At 41.2% G+C, this 24,022-nt stretch overlaps 1 protein-coding gene across 1 annotated transcript in view; it reads right to left on the minus strand.

Moving 5' to 3' along the window:
• igsf9ba (immunoglobulin superfamily, member 9Ba) overlaps window positions 1-18,564 on the minus strand; it is a 69,425-nt gene extending 50,861 nt beyond the window's left edge. The window contains exon 1 of the mRNA XM_073488782.1: window positions 18,501-18,564. Within this exon, the coding sequence (XP_073344883.1) occupies window positions 18,501-18,564 (64 nt within the window). The remainder of the gene's footprint in view (window positions 1-18,500) is intronic.
• Between the last annotated feature and the right edge of the window lie 5,458 nt (window positions 18,565-24,022).

Below are 24,022 nucleotides of genomic sequence, written 5' to 3' on the forward strand. Positions count from 1 at the left end.
AAGCTTTACTATGAGCACCACCAGGCCTGGCGTTCAGCCACGAATGTCCAGGCACGCTGCCGAGCGTTGACCTATCAGATGACTGAAAGGTCGGCATACCTGCCTCTGCAGAACGCTCACTCTGGGAATGGATTTTCTCCAGCTGCCACCCCCGCTTTCATTGAACCGGCTGTATCTCCACCGTCAGAGCGAGCGTGACTACCCGCCCTCGCCCTGGGGGGAAATCGCTTCAGGGATCAAGAGACATGCTGACGTATCACTCCGGAGAAACACCAGCTGCATAACTTAACGCTTTCATTAGCAGTATCATTTGCATTAGCAGGGCTGATTTTTACAAGAAGAACAAATAACGTCAGGACTTTGGGGCTCAAGCAGCGCGAGTGTTACTATCTCCGCTCCGTGTCCCACCGGTGCCACTGCCAACACGGTGCCTTTTCAGCTCTGCACTCTCTTAAAACCCAAATATTCTGTCAGAAAAATAAACCTCCACCCCTACAGGCCCATATGCATCACTTAGTGATTGTGTTTACCAGTTTAATCTGCATCATCCTGTGACAGAGTTAATCCACTTTATTCGTTTCAGCCGGCACAGATTCTGGACTGAAACAGAGCAGATTTAATCAAATTACACTTTTTAAAAGTGGAGATGTGGTCTGCCAGTTACGAGCCTCAGTCCTGGAATCTGCTTTTGCTAATGTGCCTCTTTGTTAGGAAGGGAGAAACAGCTACGCCTTGCTACAAATCAAACGCGTGTGCATGACTCAATGAACCGCACATGACCAGCACGAGAATGCAAAAAGCTGCACGAGTCTGAGCGCTGACCTAAAACAGGGTTAATACCCGACAAACAGGCCCTGAACGTTACAAGCAGTGGAGCTGATTGACAACTATAAGCCAAAGAGGCTGTACATCAAAGAAAGAACAAAACTACAAGCACTAATTTGATTTGATTAATCTAAATCATGTCGGTAATAAAGCAGCATTTTTCATTAAAATGAAACTGAGGGGGAGTCGTGTTTGATCAGGAACAGCGTAGCGCGTCAAAATGCATTCAGCCGAGTCTGAACGACACGGGAGAAGATTGTTTCGGAGAGCTTTTTGCAGACATGATGCTCTGCCCTGCAACCTGTACAAACCACGACCTTTAAATGCGCTTCTGAGGAAACCTGTCCCATCCAGTTATGAGCACAACAAAATCAGAAATCTGCTAAACTAATCCTTTCAGGCTTGCAACAAGCCTGAAATTCACACCTGAACATGCTCCATTGTCGCCTCATTTATAACACCTTTAAAAAAGATTATAATAACCCCTTTCAACGCCCCGTGCAGGGGTTTGTGTTCAGGCATATGCTTTGAATTTTCTTGTTAAATGCTCTTTTGAAAAGTCCACTCAGTTTGAACATTCAACATTTTAGGAAAAGCACTACATAGTATGATCCAAGAAATAATATGTGTCAATATCCGTACTCTTGATGAAGGAAAATTCATGTTTCAAGTTTATAAAAAACAATAGTTTGCTTACTCTGGTGATCAAAAACATTGATCTGAAGCTCGATTCTGATGCTGTTCTGTACATAGTTTGTCTGGTTAGTCATTTATTTTATCAGCAATCTGACAAAAAAAAGTTACTGATACCGATAATAGGAAAATGCTGAATATCAGACAGGGCTGATAATCAGTGTAGCCCTAAAATCGTTTTAAAAATAATAGCCTCAAAAATCCAGCATCAGTCAGCCTCAGTGGTGGAAAAAGTATAAAATCTGTACTCAAGTAGTAACATTAATGAAAAATCACTCAAATATACTCTGATGCATCTCAGCCCTCAGCAGTCTGGGAGAAGGCGAGTCCAGGACCAACTGTTGTAGATGTTGAGGAAACACACGCGTACCTGACCAGATGTGTTGGATGACAGAGACATCGAGTGTCTTCTGTCTTTGCTTATGGGTCCGGCACTTATGCTGTATGGCTTTCAGAAGAAAACAGAGAGCAGGCTCCCATCCATAATGAAACACACTGGACACATTGTTTGGTTTGAGTAAGTAGAGTCACTTGACATGAAGCACAGGCTCAAAACCTGCTGCTGAATGCTGCTGAAATCCATTGTTTTCTCTGCAGACGGTTCAGGTTGCAGAAGTTTTTGGAGGCTTGGGTTTCAGGCTGGCTTTTATTTTTGGATCGCGGTGGCGTTGGGAGCATGTCTTAGAGAAAAGACTTTAAAGACTTGAGATAATATATTGGAGGGCTCATAATTCGCCAATTCCTTTATGGGATACTCATGAGGGGACAATCAGCATAGGCTTGGTCATCGCCTGTGCCTTTTTCATTTCCTTAATGGAGACACAGTGACCCAGTAGGGTTTATTGGGTCTTATTCAGGGAAAATATTTATGTTCTCAACAAGACATAAATGTTAAACAAGGGTCCATGCTTAAGATCTTCCAAATAGACAGAACTGCAGAGATAAAGGGATCGATACAGTTAAGAGATGATTGCTTTGGCACTGTAAATGTCACCCGAAGTTGCACAGGTGGAAATCTGTCGAGTCAGATCTGCATAAATCAGACAGCTAATAAATCCAGAAGACCAATATGTTTTATATATCCTCCCTCGGCATATAGTGGATTTACTGCCATGATCATGAATTCCTGAAGGGTAACAATTCAGTCACCTGTCAGATAAATCATCTATACGGCAGGCACTTCATGTACAAAAGCAAAATACAGGAGGGGTAATTCCTCATTGCTTGGCAGAGGTTAAACAGGCGGTGGCACAGTGAGTTAGTCAGTTATTTATTGTTGATTAATCTGCTGATTAATCATTTGGTCCATAACATGTCAGAAAAGAGTGAGAAATCACTGTTATAAACTCCTGACTCCAAGGTGACATCTTCAACAATCTTGTTTTAAAATATACAATTTAATATACCTATTTAAGATGACATTATCTGACCTTTTTGGCTCATGACCCAGATCTGATCTATCAGATTGCTCACAAAAAGCATTCAAAATAGCGAGGTAGAACGTTGTTTTTCTTCATACCTAGTTCTTTAAGCATCTTGTGAGCCTCTTAGAAAATGAGAATGAAATTTGTGTTACTGTATCATGCATATAACTATAACCCAGCCCACATGGGAGTACAAGACACCATGAACTCATACAAGCCAGGACCAGAGTGCTGCGTAAACACTTCCAAACAACAGAGAAAGTCCAAAAATAGAGAAGCAACTTAAGCATCTTTCATGATCAAATTTCATAAATCACTGACACAAACTTGTACTGTGCAGTACAGGAGGTATCAGAATAAATACTAATTAAATTACACATCTTGCCTTCAAAGTTAGCAAACTCAAAATTAAACAGGCATTCCATGTTTTGATCATCTGTGCAGCAGATTATTTCAGGGTTTTGTCAAGATCTTTTATGGGAATGTAACCCTTTGAACAGTACACAAGATCATGGGATTCATTTTTAACTTTTCCCAAATCAAACAGCTCACACAGAATATTTTTAATAATATTTTTAATTTGTTAATGACTGATCCTGGAGCTCTCCCAGCAGAGTCAACAACAGACCCAATTCCAACCTCATATGTCATAAATTTATCAAGACCAAAAGGACCAAGGATTTATATCTGCTAGCATACATTACTAATTATATTCTGAAGTGACTGAGCCAGCGTACTTCTTACCATCCATATTTGTGTTTTGCTAATCTCCACTTTAACTACTACTGCTACTCCAAACTAACCACATTTAACATCATATGTTGGTTAGATTTCGACTCTGAATTATAAAATGACATCATCTGCATATAATGAAACACACAATCCGATATCGCCCGAGCATATACTGTATATCTGTGGAGAAATGCAGTCACTGAACACATCAAAATCTCCCACCTAGTTTAAAGGGAAGCAAATCTCTATTAAGTCGGTCAAAAGCCTTTTGAAAGTCGACAAAAGATGGAAGAGTTGATCTGTTTGTCAACTTCTAATAATACATCATATTATTGGTACAGGCTTTTTTCTTTGCATATGAGCTTCATGTACATTTTTTAATTTATCAATGTTTTCATTTTTTCCTGAAGTTACTGGATGAGCCTGCTTTTTGTTCAGTCAATATCTGTAGTAGTACCTTCTTTTGTAAAGTGTTTCATTGAGCTCAGTTTGTGTTAAATGCTTACTAACAGTGTAGGAGGCCGCTTTATGTTTGATGTGATAAAGACAGTCTACGCTTCAGATGTGCCCAAGTTGTTACAGTATGTCTAAGGAGCAGGACTGTGCTCATATTTGGTTTGAAATTGTTTCACATGTATGGGGGTGTACTGTATTTGTTCTTTCACTTTCACTATATCAATATATCATTGCTCTTTGTTATGTTTGTAATGTCTTGTAAGACCATGCGGGCTGGGCAACTTTTGGTACATGACATTAATGAATTATTAAGCACATGCGAACAGAAAAAGCAAGAAGTGAGTGAAACAGCCAAAGAAAAATGTTTACTGATAGACACAATGTGACGAAACAATATCAGAAACCAATAAAAACATCTGTTAATGGTCAATAGATGGTCTGTTGATGATGCAGACCAGCACATGAATCATCGGGGGAGCGCAGGGTTTAAATCTGCAGGAGATTTTAACTCGGAGCGTTTTTTAAGTGGCCGTGGCTGAAAATGGCTCCTGCGTGAAAAGCACACCACACTGTACTTTCAGTAATGATCTCAGATTCGTACAGTAAATAGACTCTCGAGGCAATTTTGGGGCAATAATCATGCAGAGCAGAGCCGGCGAAATGTTTTGACAGTAATGACGTCCGATAACACACTGAACAAAATTGTGGAAAAATATGAAAACTGATGGAGTTCAGCGAGACACAGTTTTAGATGAGCGGTGCGCAGATGTTCTGGTGCAGGCCAACAGCAGCGTAATATTTCACCCACTAAAACTAAAATCTAATATTTACCTCATGCTCAGATTTGATTCAGTGAATGAGCGAGGAAAACCATTGCTCACTGCAGTTAGAGATTTTGTAAAGGATACATCAAAGTGTGCGTGCGCCTCGCGGCGAGGAGGATATGAGCGCTGCTTTATGCCGGACCGAGCTCCCGATGTGGAGGATGTAATGGAATATAGACTGGACGGAGGCTGGAGAGAGGAGCTCAAGGACGTGCAGCCACTGGGCTGGATGGGCCACTGACAGGGCGGTAATTGAATGCCAGCCTGCATGTGCTGAAGGTCACATCAGAGAATGGCCTGAGTGTGTATGTGTGTGTGTGTGTGTGGTGGAGACATGCCTGTGTGTATCTGTATATATATATATATATATTTATATATATATATATATATATATACATATATATATATATATATATATATGTATATATATATATATATATATATATACGTGTGTTAATCTGGGTCTGTAAAATCAAATATGCAGAACTGAAAGTATAACAGAATATACGCTCAGACAGTGACGATGGTGGAAAAGATGGTGGTGGAATAACAGCTGGACAAGACGGCTGCCAAGAGAGAGTTTCAACATTTATAAGCTTGAAACCATCTAATACTTTTAAGGAGATGTCGGGACATTTGCCAGATGTTGTTGTGCAAAAAAATAGATATTTTAAGGCAAAACAAGATCTTTTCCTAACCCTAACCTGGTGGGTTTTGTGCCTAAACCTAACCAGAGCATAAGCACAGCGTTGTTACAACATAAAATGGAAAACTGAACCTAAAGAGTTGGAAAGTTTCTGGTGGATTTTGTTAAAAGGGTACAACTGGCATTTATTCTTGAGTCAAATGACTCTGCAGTCATGGGTGTTTATCAGCTTACATATCAGCCAACCCAAACGCTTCAAGTTAAAAGTTAAAACTACATGTGTCTTTATGGTGCGACTCAATTTTCTGTTTCTCTCCTGTTTCAACAATGTGCTCATGCTCTGCTTAGGTTTACACACGAAAACCACTTGGTTAGGGTTAGGAAAACATCATGGTTTGACTTAAAACACCTGTTTTGATTGCCACAATCACGGATGAAGACGGTCCAACTTCCCTTGAAAAACAGCCGGTTTAGGTAGCGACAAAAACAGCGGGAAAAGTCTGCAGGTGTCCTTAAAAATACCCACTCGAACTGCGGTTGGCTGTTCGGCAGCTTTATTGTAATGACATCACCATCCCCTCCATCTCCTGATGTGAAAGGAGGCTAATAAGCATATAATTTGAACGTGATATGCCACATTTGGTACACATTGGATGTTACTGTGGTTTGCAGAAACGTTAATAATATCCTGGCAACTGCGCTGTGTCAGCACCAATCTGCAGGGTGGACAGGCTAATTTTCACCCCGATTCCGGCCGGACGCTACAATGCTTGTAATGCTGCAGTACCAGAATTTGGCACATAAATAGCGTTCGATACGTCTCTGTTAAAGCACCACTTGAACATCATGCATTCAGCGTTGAGTTTAAAGAGAGAATGAAGCAAAAGCTATTAAAACAAAAGCCTCCGTGCTGCTTTTCTACTGTTTTCTGGGGGGTCTGTGATATCGAACATCAAGAAAACCAGAAAACAGCGGGAAAATAAACAGGGAGGCAAATATTTGCAATAGGCAAGGAGTTGGTTAACCAACGTATAAAAACCTGCGTATACATGCTAATTTTTGTGTAAAACTGTTTTCGGATGATCCCGGTTTGGTTTCACGCTGCATTTACCACCCTGCTAGATTTGGCTTCTCTATCTGATCACCAGTAATGAGAAACAAAAGCAATAACTCGAGTTACAGAGTCATCTGTGTACATCACAGACAGAAATTAGAAACCTAGATGATGGATGATCGTGGTGGCTTATTTGTTAGGATGCATTTTTGTTTTGCTATTGGTGCAGAGGGAGAGTACTGTACACAAACACAGACATGAACACAGACAGAGTACGAGACATTAAATACATAGGAACAGACGGGGGTTTATAAGCAGCATAATGTGTACATTCAAACAACCACAAAAACTAAACAAAACAAGAACACAACAAAACCATAAATACATTCAATTAATGAATAATAAAATACCGTAAACTCGTCTTTTCTGTCACTTTCCATCGCTGTCAAACTCACAACATTCACAGTTCTGAGCAGCGATCTTTCTGCCTTACTTTACTCATCCAGCATTTAGACCAGACCTATTCAACTGGCGGCCCAATGCTGCCCTGTAACAACCTCATTGCGGCCATTTGATTACTTTGTTAGTAGGCTAATTAGCCCATTTATTACTTATTTCTGTTGCTAGTCACAACAATGCTTAATACAAAAGTTTTTACCCAGGCTGTTTAAGTCAAACTGAGAACCTACTTTTTAGTGTCTGAGGGATCCTGTCTACTATCTCTACACGTAACTGTTAACTTGCATTCAAAACTCCATTTACTTTTCCACCGTTTTTACAGATTTAACATTCTGTAGGCCAAAGGGTACCCTCCAGTCCAGCCTATAGGCTTCTGTCCACATTAGGTGTAATTCAGCAGACAAGACAACGACCTCAGTGTCTCTACTTTTACTTTTGTACAGGAACAATCCAAGATAGATTCGCTCTCTTCATTATTTAGCCCTCTTTAATGGCAAAGTTCCCTCCTCAGACAAGCAATGCTCAGTCAGGGATGCAATGGATGTGCTGACACCTGCTCGAACACACAGCAAGGAGAGCGAGTGAGAGGGAGGTGTGTGTGTGAAATGGGCTTGGCTTGCCAAAGGCACAAAGGGCGAACCAACATTGCCGGGCACTGCGCTGCCAGAGGTGCATCACATTATAGGACATCTTTGGCATGAGCGGTTCAGTCACAAACATTCCTCAGTCCGGCCACGATTCAGTCATTTTTCAGATGAGTTATAAATGCTTTAGTCGAGGTGTTTTAAATTAATTACACAAAGAGGCATATTGCTGCTAACAGCTCTTATTAGGGCTTTCATGTGGCTTGTCTAATTACAGCTGCTGTTTATTCAGCATCAATAAATCATAAGCAACAGTGTGAGAGGAGCAGAGCTCCTGTATCGTATGTGAGCTGCTCAGACGTCCACAGAACGACGCCGGCTCCACATATCTTCCAATCAACGTATCCGCTTCCACATAATTCCCATTCACTCACTTCCTCTTTCTGCTGTATGGCGGTCTCGTATAGAAACACTCAAGCTGCAGTTCAGACGACATGAGTGAGCTCTGTGTGGATTCAACACTTCTCTCTGGAAACAAAGTACTTCTTGGGCTGGTGCATGTATGTTTCCCCAAAATAGAGGAAAGTCACAACATATTCAGGAGTGAAACGTTCCTTTCAGACGCATGGGATGTGTTTTTGATTGAGATGGAGTCAGTCTATGCTTAATAGTATTAAAATAGTAAATAAACATTATTATGCATATTATAATGGGTTTTTTGCATCTTTTTGTGGCCTATATAGTTAACTGCATGCATGGTTTAAAATGTCTATTATTACCATGGTAATTCTGTCTTAGCTCATTAGCACTATGAGCATCATTTCCTTTGTGTCTTAGCCTAAACCCCTAATCCTAAACACTGTAAGCTACTTTTTCAGTATCAACTTTAAAATAAACTTTTTGAAACTAATAAAAAATATACAAAATAATACTCAAACAAACAGTGATTTTCCATTTGGTAATCAATCATGGTAGAAATAGACGCTGCTAAATGGGTCAACAGAGTTATTATTTCATTACCATGATGCATTTACATTTTCATCCATGGCTGCCCAAAGTGTGCATAGTAGTTTTCATTCCTATCTTCGACTAATAACTATCTTTTACAGCTTTAGACTTCTCAACTCAACAGTGATGAGGCGTTTTTCAAATTTTTGTGGCATTTTTATAGACAAAACTATTCACTGAGCCGATGGATTGATGATGAAAGTAATGGCTAGTTGCAGTCCTACTTGAGCTTATGCCTGCAAGTAAAACACGAGTGAGGGATAAATACAAGTAGCCAGTGTTTTGTAGTTTCTAGGACTTTTGAATTGTATTGTCAAGATGCAAAATGGTACTAAGATCCCAAATTCCCTCGATTGACAATATATCACTGTTTTTGCTGTTATCATATCTTTCATTATCTGAGGAAGGTGGAGGAATTCTCAAACTGAAAGTGTGACTGATGCTTCGCTGAAGAAAGGTATTAATATCAGAAAAAGCCAAATTACCCAAGTAAAATTCTCAGTGTGAGTCTCAGACATGCCATGCACGCAAAACTTTAAAAGAAAACTTCCCAGTCTGAATCATGACTTCAGTAAATTGCATTATACAGTATAAGTTGAATCACATTATAGTGCAGGATTGACTGTTGTTGAATCCTCCTTTAATCATTAAGTTCATTTATCGCTCGACTGCCTGATCAATCGCAGCTCTACACATATTCCTCTCAGCTGTGTGATGAGACAGATGGATTTCAGTGTACAGATCCTATAACTGGACCTGCGGTGAGTGTAACATCAACACAGTCTCATATTTCACTTCTATTATTACAAGCAGTGCCGCATGCTTTCAGGAGAGATGATGATGATCTAGTGGCTGGGAGAGCAGCCCGTCCAACCAGAACCACATGATCTGAAAAACTGGCTTTCCCAGAATGCTCCAGGCTTTGTTTGAAAAGGAAACTCTGCTGGGACTGGACCGGCTGAGGGAGGAGAGGTGAGGGGAGGGGAGGGGGGAGAGGAAGGGGGGAGGGGGCATTACCACCAGAAAAGAGCTGGCACATGCCCAGTACTGAGAGTCTGCCATCCACAGCTTGAGCACAGGCCCGCTCCTAAGCTCATTACTGAGCTTTACTCTTATGATTGTGAGCGAGGAAGTACAGCAGTGAGAAATATGAATAAGAGAGATGAAGCTGTTCTGTTTGTCTGCCGGGAAAATGATGAACTGGCTGGACCGAATCATTTCAGAGCGGCTTGGCGGGCGAGTTATAGCATCAGTCAAGCAAATATGTTAAATACACATACTTACAGTGCAGGTGAGAAGAGAAATGACACCGTGCTGCTAAAAACGAAGACAAATAATGACAACTGAGTGTTTAAAGTGTAAACAGTAGTCTGAATTAGGGTTTTATTAAATGTAGTTACTGAGCTGCATGAATGCTTTGTGCTGCATCATCGTCGTGGTTTAGCTCTCAACCTTGTGTTTTTGTATTTTTTGGGGCTGTTTCAGATAGAAAATGAAGAAAACAAATATCTTTACACCTACTGAGGTGCTTGTACTTGTCTTGAATACTCTACTTTATACTGCTACTATATTTTCAGAACCTTTTAGTCAACTTACATTTATATCACTGCTATTCTTACTGGTACATTTTTGATTTTAAACATTTCATCTTAAATCTAAACGTGACAATTTCCATCAATTAAACTACAAAGCAGTACATAAAATAGCTCCACCTTGACTAAGTGCAACAAAAAATGGTGCTCATGTGTTAAAGCAAGGTCAAGGTAATGTAGCAAAGTTTGATTCACTTTACGATTAGTCACGTTCACCGACTTCCCTACTCACTCTCTGGCTCATCATCTGGCGTTTCACCCGGAAGTTATAGCGACAGGCGAGCAAATGAAACACACCATTACTTTAAATAGATTTCTCTGGGTTGGAAACATTTACGATTATGTAATAATTACACAACTTCACAAATATATTTACATTTTAATGTGGAAATGGTGAATGTGAGGGAAATACTATGAGGTGTCTCAGACACAGGTCAGGGGTGCTACCATCCAATACAACCTGACATTAATCCATTCACTGTAACGGTCAGGACAGAAAACATGTTGTACATCATGCACAGAGCAGCATGTACTCAAGTAAGTGGTCTTGTCAGCATAGCAACACATGCAGTAATGTAAGCACAAGGTACTCAGCAGAGAACAAAACCTTGGCAGTGGCAGTTTATGACTCTTGCTTCATGTTTGCCTGACTGCTTTGTGCACCTGATTCACTGCAAAACCGTTACTGTTTTATAATTGTGGCATTTAATCTGCTCCTCATTATGCATGTATAAAAACATCTTAGTCTGTGGACACACACAGTGAGGCGCAGACCAGCGTGAGATTCAACGCAAGTCTATCAAAATGAAAACATGTCGCACAACTTTTCAGCTATTTCTCCTCCATCAGGAGCTCCTTCCAGCATGAGAAGCTGGAGAAGAGTTGCGTGACGTGTTTCAATTTTGATGGCACATAAAAATATTCACAAGGAAGATAAAAAATAAAAAAACAACAAGGCAGTGCAGAGAGAACAGCACATATGACTAAAATCGGTGAAAAATACAAAAATACAAAGTTTCAACATGTCAGATCCAAAACCACCTCAGGCCAGAAATGCAATTAAAACCAAATGCATTCTTTAAGATCTCTTTTTTCATATTTGCAGTACTGATGGAACGTGTCCACAGGATCCATTATTTCCATGCAATGCATCCTGGTAGTGATGCATCGCTACCAGGATGCACTGCGTTTAAAGAGACGGGGCATCACATTGCCCGCTCCATTCCCACAAAATAAACTGCTGTCGATCTAAAAGGAAGACAGATTTAGCAACTGTGTGGCTTATTTCTTGCCTAGAATGTCTTCAGAAACACGTCAGTGAACTATTTTCTTAATGTGCGAGAAAGTTTTTCCAAACGAGCTGCCATGTTGATCCAGTTTGACGTCTCGGAGCAGACAGCCCACGTTGGACACGTACCATGACTGCTTTTAAATCAGACCGCCTCAGCTAGAGGTAGACCGATTATCAGGCCTGGACGATTATCACAGAGAACGCAATGCATTGCTACCAGGATGCATTGCATTTCAAGAGATGGGGCATCACATTGCCCGCTCCATTCCCACTAAATGAACTTTTGTCGATCTAAAAGGAAGACAGATTTAGCAACTGTGTGGCTTATTTCTTGCCTAGAATGTCTTCAGAAACATGTCAGTGAATTATTTTCTTAATTTGCGAGAACGTTTCCAAACAAGCTGCCATGTTGATCCAGATGGACGTCCCAGAGCAGACAGCCCACGGTGGACACGTACCGTGTCTGCTTTTAAGTCGGACTGTCTCAGCTAGAGGTCGACCGATTATCAGGCCTGGACGATTATCAGGACTGATATTCAGCATTTTTCTGATTATCATTATCGTTGATTTTTTTTGTCGGATTGCCGATAATATAAACAAATTAAAAAATGTGCTACTTTGGCTCCGATGCAACATCCTCTCACACTATGTCCCGCCCACAACAATATCTGATTGGTAACACATCACAATTAAACAGCTTATGAACACTGAATAATCTGAATCTGCGAAGTGATTTGATTTCTAACCATCTGCATCGGTATTGGCCCTGAGAAACCCATATCGGTCGACTCTTAGTCCCAACCTCCTGTGGCACTGTATCATTTAGTGCCCATCATCAGGCTGTAAACACTGAAATACTGCCAGGGCCTGCAAGAGCTCTTAGGGGTCAAGAGGGTTTTGATTCGTATTGATGTTGAGTGCCAAACAACTCCAGGCAAATTGACAAATGTGATATATTAACATCAATCATATTTGAGAAGAAATTCAACCAAAATTGACTTATGACTGTTCTTCACAAAGAGTAGATCCTTGACAACAACTAACCTGTATATTCTGTCGCTTTCTGAGGATTGTATTATCATATTTAACAAAAACAGAAAAGCAGTCATAACATAAAGCATCGCTAGATTGCCTTAAGGCAGACAAACACATCTCTTACTCATATCATTAAAACTTTTGAAAACACTGCAGAGTTTGTCAAATTAACACACTGCTGTCAAAACATTTCCTCCACCATCTCATGGAAATCAGCCGCACACAATGTCCCAGACAGCTCCAACATCCAGACAAAAACTGAAGACAGCCCAGTCTCTCTGAACTACAATACGAAGATGGACTCCAGACACAGTGGGAGGGCTTTCAGACGCTGCCTCGGCACTACTGGGAGGCCTCAGATATGTGACTGGCAGTTCTGACATCTTCACAAAATACTGTCTGCCGCTATATATCTCTGTCTTTGAAGGAGCACGCCTTCAGAAGAAAACCCAGTGACGAGAACAAGCGTGCCAAGCCCACGGTTCACGAGGGAGCTCCGGATCCATGTGGAACATCAAGGAGGAAGCTCACAAGAAGGGAATGACAGATGAATGCCATCTGGCCTCAAGCCAGTTCAACAAACGCTTAAAAAACACCAAGTCCCAGCACAGGACCTGCGAGGACAGCCAGTCTGCCATCAGTGACTCAGGCTGAAAATAGTCCTTCAAATATACCACTCCCCGACACTTGCCAATGACATTTAATTACTTCTGTATTGCCATCAGCGTCCCTCTCGCGTCACCTTGATCGGTTGCCAAGTCGCCGTTGACTTTGTTGAACTAACCTCGAGTCTCCCCGTCCATATGTTGCCTCCCCAATGGCCACTTGGCACAAGAAAACTTCTTTGACCGTCCATTTAACGTGACTGATAGCTCCTACCTGAGCTATCCTGTGTAAAACAATGACTTAGAGGTAACTGGGTATCCAAAAGTATGAAGTAATGAACTAATTATATCTTCTGAAGGGTTTTTTGTAATTAAGTTTATTTTTCTTTGATTGACTTGATTCATTTTTTCTGATTAAAATTCTAGAAACTTTCATCTTAATTTTTTCCCAAGTTTAATTCATTTTTTTAATGAAACAATTAATCCACAGGCTAATACAACAGCTCACTGCAATAAACAGAACACTTCCAGCACTCGCCAAGAATAAGAGGACTGCCAAATTCGTGAGATTGTTGACAAGGTGCAGGCGAACTTATCAGGAGCAGAGAACAAGGCTGTTCACCACACGTTCAGACCGAAAACAGCCTTGTGTTTAAAAAACGCAATGAGGTGCGTTGGTGGGGGCGTATTGTTTTAGAAATAAGATCCAGAAGGCTGGTTTGAGTCATAGATCCATGAGTTTGAAGGCTTAACAGACACACAAAAACACAGCACAGCGGTCTATGATATTATGAGGAAGGGTCTGACTTTAAGAACTTTTTATGGGTAATCCTCCAGGAGTGTTTGACTAATGTATCAATTTACCATAATTATGAAATTTTCTGTCCCACCTATGCCAAAGCAGTAGATTCATTTGGAGGCTGCCTTTCAGCGTGTTATTTTTGTTGGTTATTTCAAAGCCAGTCTTTTATTTAGGACATACAATTTAATTTTTATTACAAAAATGTTTCTGTAGGCTGTCTATTACAGTTATTAGAATGAAAGAAAACCGGAATCAGCCAAAATTGGAATCAAAAATCTGAACCGGTCGTGAAAATCTCAGTCGGTGCATCCTTTCTGACAACCCTGCGCACACTGTTGCAACCACAGGCAAATAAGGCGTCTCTTTCAGTTTCAAATCCGCATTTTTTGCGAGAATACACCAGCAGCAAAAGAACAAAAACGCCAAAACGTGTGTCTTTGTCTTTAATGCATTCCTATTTTTATCTTATGCACACATAACCACAACCCAAAGCATATTTTCATGATTCAGGTCAATTTTCTCCCATTTTACAAGTGTACTTACAATGACTTTCTGTTGGACAAAATGCAAGTGACCTACACTTAATTCTGTGCCTGAACACATCGTCAGACGCACACTGAAGCTGCTGCTCTGCCAACATGATGCTCATACTTCGCTGTGTAGACGCGGCATAACACAAATTCTTGAGGCCAATCACCATGTAAACATTTCAGCATGCCAAAAGACTCAATGTTTGACCCATTTATAAGTCAAAAGTCAACACGGATGACATCCTGTTCTTGAAAAATGTTGACACCCATCAGATTTCATGTCTGGATGCTGTCGAGCGACTTCACCTTCCACTTTCAACACCATCCTGCCAGCCACAAATAATCCCAGCTAAACTTGACCCATTTAGGTTTTCAATTTCCCCTAAAGATGAAAACATTTCATGCATCTGGGACTCTGCTTGTCAGCCAGACTCTCTATGAACACAGCTCAGCATGCAAGTGTGCAGCTATGACGCTCATGAGCAATTATTTTTACCATTTTTTTCCCTTTAACCATTGGATAGTTCCTGCAGATAGTTATAGTCCACATACTAGATCGCTGTGAATCCTAATGACATCTTACAGCACTAAAGTCAAAACTGATTAGAAATTAGCTTTTGTTGCCATCAGACACAAATCTGTTACCATAGACTTTATTACAGAATTAGATGTAGCTTCCAGGTTTGAAAACTGAAGCTAATGCTGAAGTGCCTTAATGCTGCATTCATTCTAAAGGCGAGCAGAGGTGACTCCACTGCTGGTTGCGAAATTAAGTGCAATTTTAGTCTTCTTCAAAACAGCATGATGTTGATTTTGTATGTTTTGGTCCAGATTACAGTAAAATAGAGGACAAACCAGGGTATGCTTTAGGGCGTGGCTACCTTGTGATGCTCCAACACATCCTCATACCTGAACCACTGAATAGATCGACTGCCAGTGATTCCCAAAACAGCATGACCGTTGCAGCATACCAGTGAAAGTCCAGTGTTTGATTAACCAGACCATCCACCTCAACCTGCTCCTCATGTGGACTTTATCACTCTTTATATTCCATCACCTGACTTCCTCCTTTGCTGCCGAAATAACTGCCACGACCACTAGAGGTAACCGTCTAACAATAAACGCAAGTTTGGGTTGTAATAAGCGGCTTTCAAAGTCAACCTATATGGTCGTTTTTCTGCTAAGGACAAGCTGGACTGACACCTTTGGCTCAAAAAAACAAGATGGCAACCCCCGTAATGCCAAATTCAAGGCTTCAAAATGTTAGGTCACAAACTAAGAGCGACATCCACGAGCGAGTCCACTTTCCTCATAAAGTCTACGGCTGTTACTAATAAATGTTTGACATACACACAACGAGGTGCAGACCACTGTGAGTTCAACGAGTTCGTTCAAAATTCAACACATCAACTCTTCTCCTAACAACAACTAATGTCCAAGATACTGTTGAGTATTATCTGATTGTGTTTGGTATTCTAAATTGAGATTACAGTATTGTGGTGTTTTATTTAAGACTTTCTGTTTAGTAAAACTGTTTTTCTGCCATCTGTATCCAAATCCTAATATCTCCCTAATGTGGAATTTTGTTTTTACCCAATGCATGCTAATTAATTATGAATTACTCCACAAGGAACATTTCTAAACATCTTGCCCATGTCTTGCTGCAGAGTCGTCTCTTCTGAATGTTTTGGAGCCAGTTATCTTTTGACCATCTGTTTTGATGGATGTTCAGTTGTACCTTTAATTCTGACCAGTATCTTTCTTGCATGAGGCAATGAAAAAAAATAATTAAACCACTTTATCAGTGCTCTTACCTCCAGGTGTGACAATGAAAAACCCATCACATTTTCTTGATATAGTCTTTTTTTCTAATTGGCAGATCAGGGTGTGGACCACCATTTTGATGGTATGATATCTAATACAATAGGATGGGATCATACCGGCTCTGACGAAAGAGTGTGAGTGCTAACACAGCTGACATGTATAGTCTTTAGCTTTTGAGATTTCGGCTTATTTAAACACCCATTACTTTAGGTTCGACATTTTGGGGAATACGCTCAGTCACTCTCTTGCTGAAAGCACAAAGACTGGAAACAAGGGGTAACAGCTAGCCTACTACTCTAAAGCTCAACAATTACCATGTTTAATCTGCACAAAAACAAAGTGAAAAAACTACCATTTAGTGGCCCAGGACCAGTGACTTCCTGGAGACTCTGCTAACCCTAACCCCTGGTTGCCTGGCGATGACAAGACTCCAGGAAGTCACTGCTCCCCGCCAAGAAATAGTCCCACAAGTAACATCCCTTAAAACTGTTGTTTTAACACTATGGATTAAACGAACGTGTTAATACTAAATAGACAAGCTGCTAGGTTAACATTTGGACAGGGCCAGGCTAGCTGTTTCCCCTCGTTTCCAGCCTTGATGCTAAGCTATGCTAACTTGCTCGTTGTGGCTTCAAATTGAACGGACGGATGTGAGAGTGGCAACAATCTTCTCATCCAACTCGAAGGAGGAAACCAAACCAGCAAATTCACCGATGTTGAGTTTCTCTTTTAAAAAAATACTTATTTTCTCGCGCACCTTACTGATTTGGTACCTTGCACATGTCTTTCGTCAGATTGTTGATGGATTATGCTGCAATTTATACATGAAAATAAAAATTTAAGACATTGAAACTGCATGATTATTGCCGAAAAACATTCAAGTCTGATAGGAGGTTGGTGTGTTGTCTTGAAAGATGAGTTAACATGATTTTCAGAGATTCTCTGTAGCACCAGACTGAGTTTCAGACACTATATTCTGGGACACTGTAGCTCTCATTTGTAATCACAAGCAGACTACGTTGTGATTTGTGACTCTCTGGTGCAGCCTGTGAGCCTATTCAAAAGTAAATCACCTTCAGTGCGGTGCCGACGCCAGACAACACCTCTGAGTCGATATTATTAAGCCTCATCTATGCCTTCATAAAATGGAGAATTCCTGCTTTCAAAACAATCAAACGTGATGAAGTTTTCCACATTATGCTTAGCTTGGACCTGGCCTGTCATCAGCAGCAGACCAGTTTTGACTGGGTATGCGGGGTCATTGGGATCAGTTACCAGGCGACAGCTTGGCACATGTCTCCCTCATCTGGACACGATTGGAAAAGCAAGGTTAAGTAAGTACATGGGTCAATACAGAGAGTGCTGAGGAAAAAAAAATCTGAACAAAAGGGATATTGTGCAGTTTGTTGCTCCAGGAATGACTACAGTTCATGAAGTACTTGGAGCAAGCAGTAAGGCGAGCCTTGCAGCATGTGTGTGTGCTCAGTGCATCACACACAGCAGTGTGAGCGTGTCCATGTGCAGTGTGAAATTTCGCCATATGAATCCCATGCATGCAGGAAAGGGCTCCATCCATTCATGAGTGCATTTTATCTGACGCGCAATGCATTATTTAGTTACTTTTCCATCTTGAGGGCTGAGACGGTCACACCCCTCTCTGGAGAACTCAAATGGGACTGCTTGGCTATGATACAATGCACACATCTCCCCTCCTCTCAGCTGCGGGGACGTTATCTCCAATTTGCTCGTTGTTTTATCACACAAACGAGAACACTGTACTGTAGATATCACAGCACGGGCCTAACCCACAGCACACACCACACACACACACAGCCACATCAATCAAGCCATCTTTGTCATGGGCCAATCAGCACATGTGAATTGCTCACATATGATGCAGGGCCATTTCAAGAACTGAACTTTCACGTGACAGATGAGATGTGCAGCCATTTGTTAAGAATGGAGCAGCCACCACACTTCATGTGAAGATCCAAAAAAAAAAAATAATTAAAAAAATAAAAATGCCATGCGATGGGAAAAAGGCATCATGAGGCGCACACACAGGAGACAGCAGAAATCATATGTGCGGCACAAGATATATTGCACTTCAACTCACCTTGAGCGGCCGTTCCTCTGGTGCTGAATACACTTGCTATCAGAGTGGCCACATACCAAATCATAGTACTATTGCCGACCAGCTATTACCACGCAAAGTGCCCCGTTCAACCAATCTCTCATATTCGACCTTGCACCTCACGGTCTCTTTAGCAAAAGCCCCTTTTTCATATCCTATTCTCTTTCCTCGTGGCGTTTCCCTTCATCCCTTCCCTCCCCCGTCCTTCCATCCGCATCCTCTCCCGAAGAGACAGAGCACCTGCACCGCCGCGTTTGTAGTAGACGGAGCCGTTTTACGAGCGCATAGTGAAACCAAGTGTGAGAATGCAGCCACAGGTCCGCCTCTTCTGTCATCGGATTGGCTGCTGATTGAGGCTTTGGGGCGTGTATTGGTTCTCCGTACGGCCCCGCACCCGAATGACAGGAGAGCGGCCGTGCGCCGATTCAAGGTGAGTTGGAGCGTGCCATAGTAGTGGAGCCGCAGTATCATGCGCATTGACGGAGAGACGTGTCCACATCTTTAAATACCTCTCCTCAAGCTGTCCCCCCCACGTGTGCCATCACCGCCCCATCATCCATTCATCCCGTCATCATATCAATATCGGCACCATGCAGATGTTTACTGTATGTGCCATGAAAAAAAAGGAGGGGAGGGGGCGCGGATGGATGGATGGATGGATGGATGGATGGATGTGGTGGTGGTGGTGGATGTGTGTGACTCATCTGTCGCTCACCCGTAGCCCTCGGCTGTTGTCATGTCACTGTCACCGACATTAAACCGCTCTCACTGTCTGGCTTTATATGATGGGTGTGGCGACAGATACAATACAGTTCGCCTGCTTCTTTCTTTCTTTCTTTCCTTTTTTTTTTTTTTCCTCGACGGCCGAGAGAGAGGGTGAGGATGAGGATGAGGATGCAGCTCCATCACGCTGCCCACTGCGCACACATGGTTACCGCTGATAAGGCTGCCTCACATTCACTCCCCCTGTTTCCTACATGCATGACCACAGAGGATTCATAACGCCTGTGCGCCTCTGGCTGCTCGACATCAGCTCGGATCTGCGCTCACACCGGCCGCTGCGTGCGACTGGGCGAGATAAACATATAGGTGATCTATCACGGCTGTAGCCTCGGAGCCATATTCAGCAAATCTTCAGCAGAATTTGTCACATTTTCGTCTCGACATTTGTCTGTCTGTCTCTCTCCCCCACCCCTCCCGTCTGTTTTTTTTTTTTTTTTTTTTTTTGGAGACTGTCATGTTCCTGTCTGAAATCAGAGGAAATCTATAAAGGAGGCTAGAAATCAAAGATATTCTCCACTTTTTCTCCTGCAGACCTTTTAGTTCTGCTGAGTAATATTTCCACAACACATCTGAACATTCTTATCACTATTTTGCAACCAGTTCAGGGTAAATTTTGACCTGGATTTGGTCAGAGCTTGGCAATATAATCTATAAACCCCTAACAACTTGCAACTTTGCTTCTTATGTTCTCATATTAACACATCTCATCTCATGTCCCGGCATTTGTGTCTGTCTCTCCCCTCCCGTCTGTTTTTTGGATACTGTCATTCCTGTCTGAAATCAGAGAAAATCTATAAATGTGACTAAAAATCAAAGATACTCTCCATCACAACAAAAGTCACAATTTTTCTTGCCCATGTCCTCATATAAAGGCATCACATCATGTTAAATACCGATGGAGTGACAAATCAATGAAAAACAAAACCTAGGATGTAGAACTTATACCTCCACGTCCCTTCATCCGGATTAACACCCAAAGTTAATGGGGTGTGTCCTGGGCCGAGACCCGTCCTCCATCCAAGTTTTGTGGAAATCCGTTCAGTAGTTTTTGCGTAATCCTGCTGACAAACCAACCAACGAATATGGGTGACAACATTTAGTGTCTCAATTGGCTGTCCACGCTCCAAAATGTCTCATAGGTGTCAGGTTGTGATGAGGTGGCTGTGAAAGCTGTAACATATGATTCACATCATTTTCACACTCCTCAAACCACTCAGTGACCCCCCGTTGTGCTCCGTATGGAAGCATTTGTTGTGTTTGTTCACTCATTTATTCAGGTTTTTCCTTTAATATGTCAGCTGTCTGTCAGTATAAAACAGTGCATATGCACCATGTACACATATCTATCCAGTACTGTCACAACATACAGAACAGCTGACATGTATATAGACTCCCCCTGTCCATTTTTATGACATTGGCCTTTGGTGACTGTATACACCTACTTTTTTGCACATGCTTCTGTACAGTACTGTCCTGTCATTCACTATTCTTTATTCTTTACCATTCTTTAACTTATTTGTTCAGTTCATGTTGTCCTTGCTCCTATTTGTATGTCTATTTCTGTATAAACAATGTAAACCGGCAGCCAAATTCATTGTGTGCACAATAAAGCTCATTCTTATTCTGATTCTGAATCTATCTGAGGGGGTAGGAGGATAAAATAAACAACAACAATACCAACATATTTCAGTTATTCATTTGCCACTCTCATAACACACGCTTGGCATCCACGTGAGCAAAATATTGTTTCAGCAGACAAGATGTATGAAAAGAAAGTCACAAAAAAAAAGAATAAATCAAAAGTTCCTCAACATAAATTAAAGAATGGACATGTAAAAACATCTATGTGTAATAAACTGTGATAAATATCAAGGTGTGATCAATAGTAAAGTGCAATTAAAATGAACATCATCAATTATCAGTCAGTTCATATCGGTTCAATGATGTGGAGGGATGGGGACAGGACTCTGTGACTATTAGGGGATCTGATGGCTTGAGGAAAGAAGTTATTGCAAAGTCTGGTGGTTCTGATGCTCTGGTACCTCTTCCCAGAAGTCATTACTGCAAAAAGATGATGGGAGGGGTCAGCTATTATGTTGCAGGCCTTCTGGACACACTGAGCTCGGTGGATGTCAGCCATGGCAGGGAGCGAGACATCAATGATCCCCTCCGCAGTTTTTACTATTTCTGACTTTTCTCTAATCTTGGGCTCTTAATGTGAAATTGAGGATATTTTTACAATTTTAACTCACACATGCAAATAACCCTTTCTTCTCCTGAAATGCACAGTATGTAATTTCCGCTGCTAGGGGTCTCTCAATCAAAACAAAACAAAAGACGGCAGTAGTGTGGCCTCATGGGAGTTGTTGTCTTCACTGCTGATGAAAATCTATCTCTGTGACAGGCAGAAATGTTCATGGGTGAGGTAATTAAAGGTATTAAAGTTTAATTCACATTACGTTTAGTCTTGTTCGCTGAGAGGCAGCAAAATGAAACACACTGTTATCTTGAGCAAAAATTACGGATGTCATTGGTGGAAACATTTGGGATAATATAAGCACAAAACTCATCAAAATATATAACAAAGGTCCGGCTGTTTTTCGACATTTTAATGCAGAAATGTAACATATTATATCTTTAAATGTTCGGGGACAAAGCCAGCTTCTTGCACAATAGAGCAGTGATCAGATAAGGATGAGGTAACATCTGAGTGATGCTACACAGCCGAGCTCCTCCCTCCCAGCTGGACCTCATACTGTACATGTTTCACTGTAAGCAGGCAGCGATGGGAGATCCAGTGTAAGAGAGCAGCGCGACTACAGCTGGAGACTCAGTGGCGTCTTCAACTGAAGCTATGAGTCATACATTATGGATCCTAATTATCAATAGCTGTGTGGCAGGGAGTTCTTGTGTAGTCATCCAGAGAGGGCTGCATGGAGGAACTGTTAAGTCATCTTTGAAGGTGGAGCATCCATCAGTTTCTCCCAATTACTGTCAGGGGAGGTGTGACTGCTGCGTGGCAAAACAAGGTCACATTACCTACGCACGCCTCCCTCCTACCGTCACCTAAAGTTACAGAAGTGCTGACACAACACCCGAACATACTGTAGGCCTACACCTGCAGTAGCATGAGCTTTGGTAAGTGTAAAGCCTGTTTCCATGGCGACACACACATGACATAATGGCATTTGGTTCATAAATTAGATTTTTTTTTTTTCCATGATAGAAATTGATTTCCTACAAGCAGAGAAAAGATAAGAACAGTTAAGATAATCTCTTATGCAACCAAACTATTGGTTCTGCAGCTCTGTTAGGGGAGACTGAGGACGGCTGTGTTACCAAAGGGCAGGGAGGGAACGTGGATGTTGCTAAATTTTGAATGCAGCAGGGGACGAGTGGCGCTGCTCGGAAAAAACAACTTCAGGATTATATTCAGCAGAAAACGCTCTTATTCTTTGTGACATGCATGTGTTTTACTGACTTTCACGTGCATGTTTTGAACTTGCAGCCTCACAGTGATCAGAAAAAGGGTTTATCCCATTAATGATCACTGTGTCGAGCTCATTTTTCCATCTAATTTCATTTTAAGTGTGACATCAGAGACATTGATGCAAAGTGTTGAGTTAATGTGAATATATTTATTAACTTAGTCTGATGACATTAAATGCATCGGTGTCATTTACACTAGAGATGCTGTGGACATGGTCCCACCACTTTTTGAAATGGCGGATTTTTTTTATAGGAATCATTTCTTATAAAATAAAAAATGGCTTGCACCATAAAATTTGAACTAAGGACCTGATATGTACAGTGCACTGTAAAGGTTAAGGCTAAACAACAGCCTACAACATGTGCAGGAGAACTAGTATTGATCATTACATCATTACACAATAGATGTGACCAGAGGATACTATCAGAAAGAACATTAGATGGGCTAATTAGCCTGCTAGCTACTTATAATAGCCTAAAGTTTGCTAAGACTGTGTCTCATTTTCTGGATTTTACGTCAGTACATAACATGATAGTGACTTACAGTACAGTGCTTGGGCGGCATCCGGGCTTCAATCTGTGAATTAATTGTGTGGAATTGTGGAAAAGACTGAATGACTCACAGAGCAAAACTTCTGCACGCCTGTGGATTGACAGTTGCGTAGGAGACCAAGAACAAGAGTCGACAGAATCAGAGCAGAATAACTCCCGCACATTGTTCACCTCATTTGAGATCAGAAGTGAATTTTAATAACAACATTTCAACAAAAATGAGTGAGGGGAGCAGAGTGCATGTTTTTTTTTCTTCTAAAAGAATGAATGAAATTTCAAATCCATGTTTGGGTTTGTTTTTTTAAATTAATATGGATAAATAAATAGCAATAATCTAATTTCTGCTCCATTTGAATCCATGGTTTTACATATTGATATTCAATCTTATACTTAGAATGAGTCGAGATTGGCTGGTGTACTCATGCAGCATCAAAACAACAAGAAAATTACACATGTTGACCACTGTGCCCAACACTATTCAACACAAAGTGACGCCCACGGTTAAGTGAAAGCTGTAAAAAAAGCTCCACAAAACAAGAGCTTAACTTCACTGCTTCCCCTCTCATTTACTTTGCTATACAGTAGAATGGAAAATACAGTTTTATTCTTCTTTTAAGCAGCTTTCAATTTCAATTAAGAAAGCAGCATTTTTTCTTGGCTCACAAGTGCTACAACAAGGT

Source organism: Pagrus major, chromosome 2, assembly GCF_040436345.1.
Source record: "Pagrus major chromosome 2, Pma_NU_1.0".
Lineage (NCBI taxonomy): Eukaryota > Metazoa > Chordata > Actinopteri > Spariformes > Sparidae > Pagrus > Pagrus major.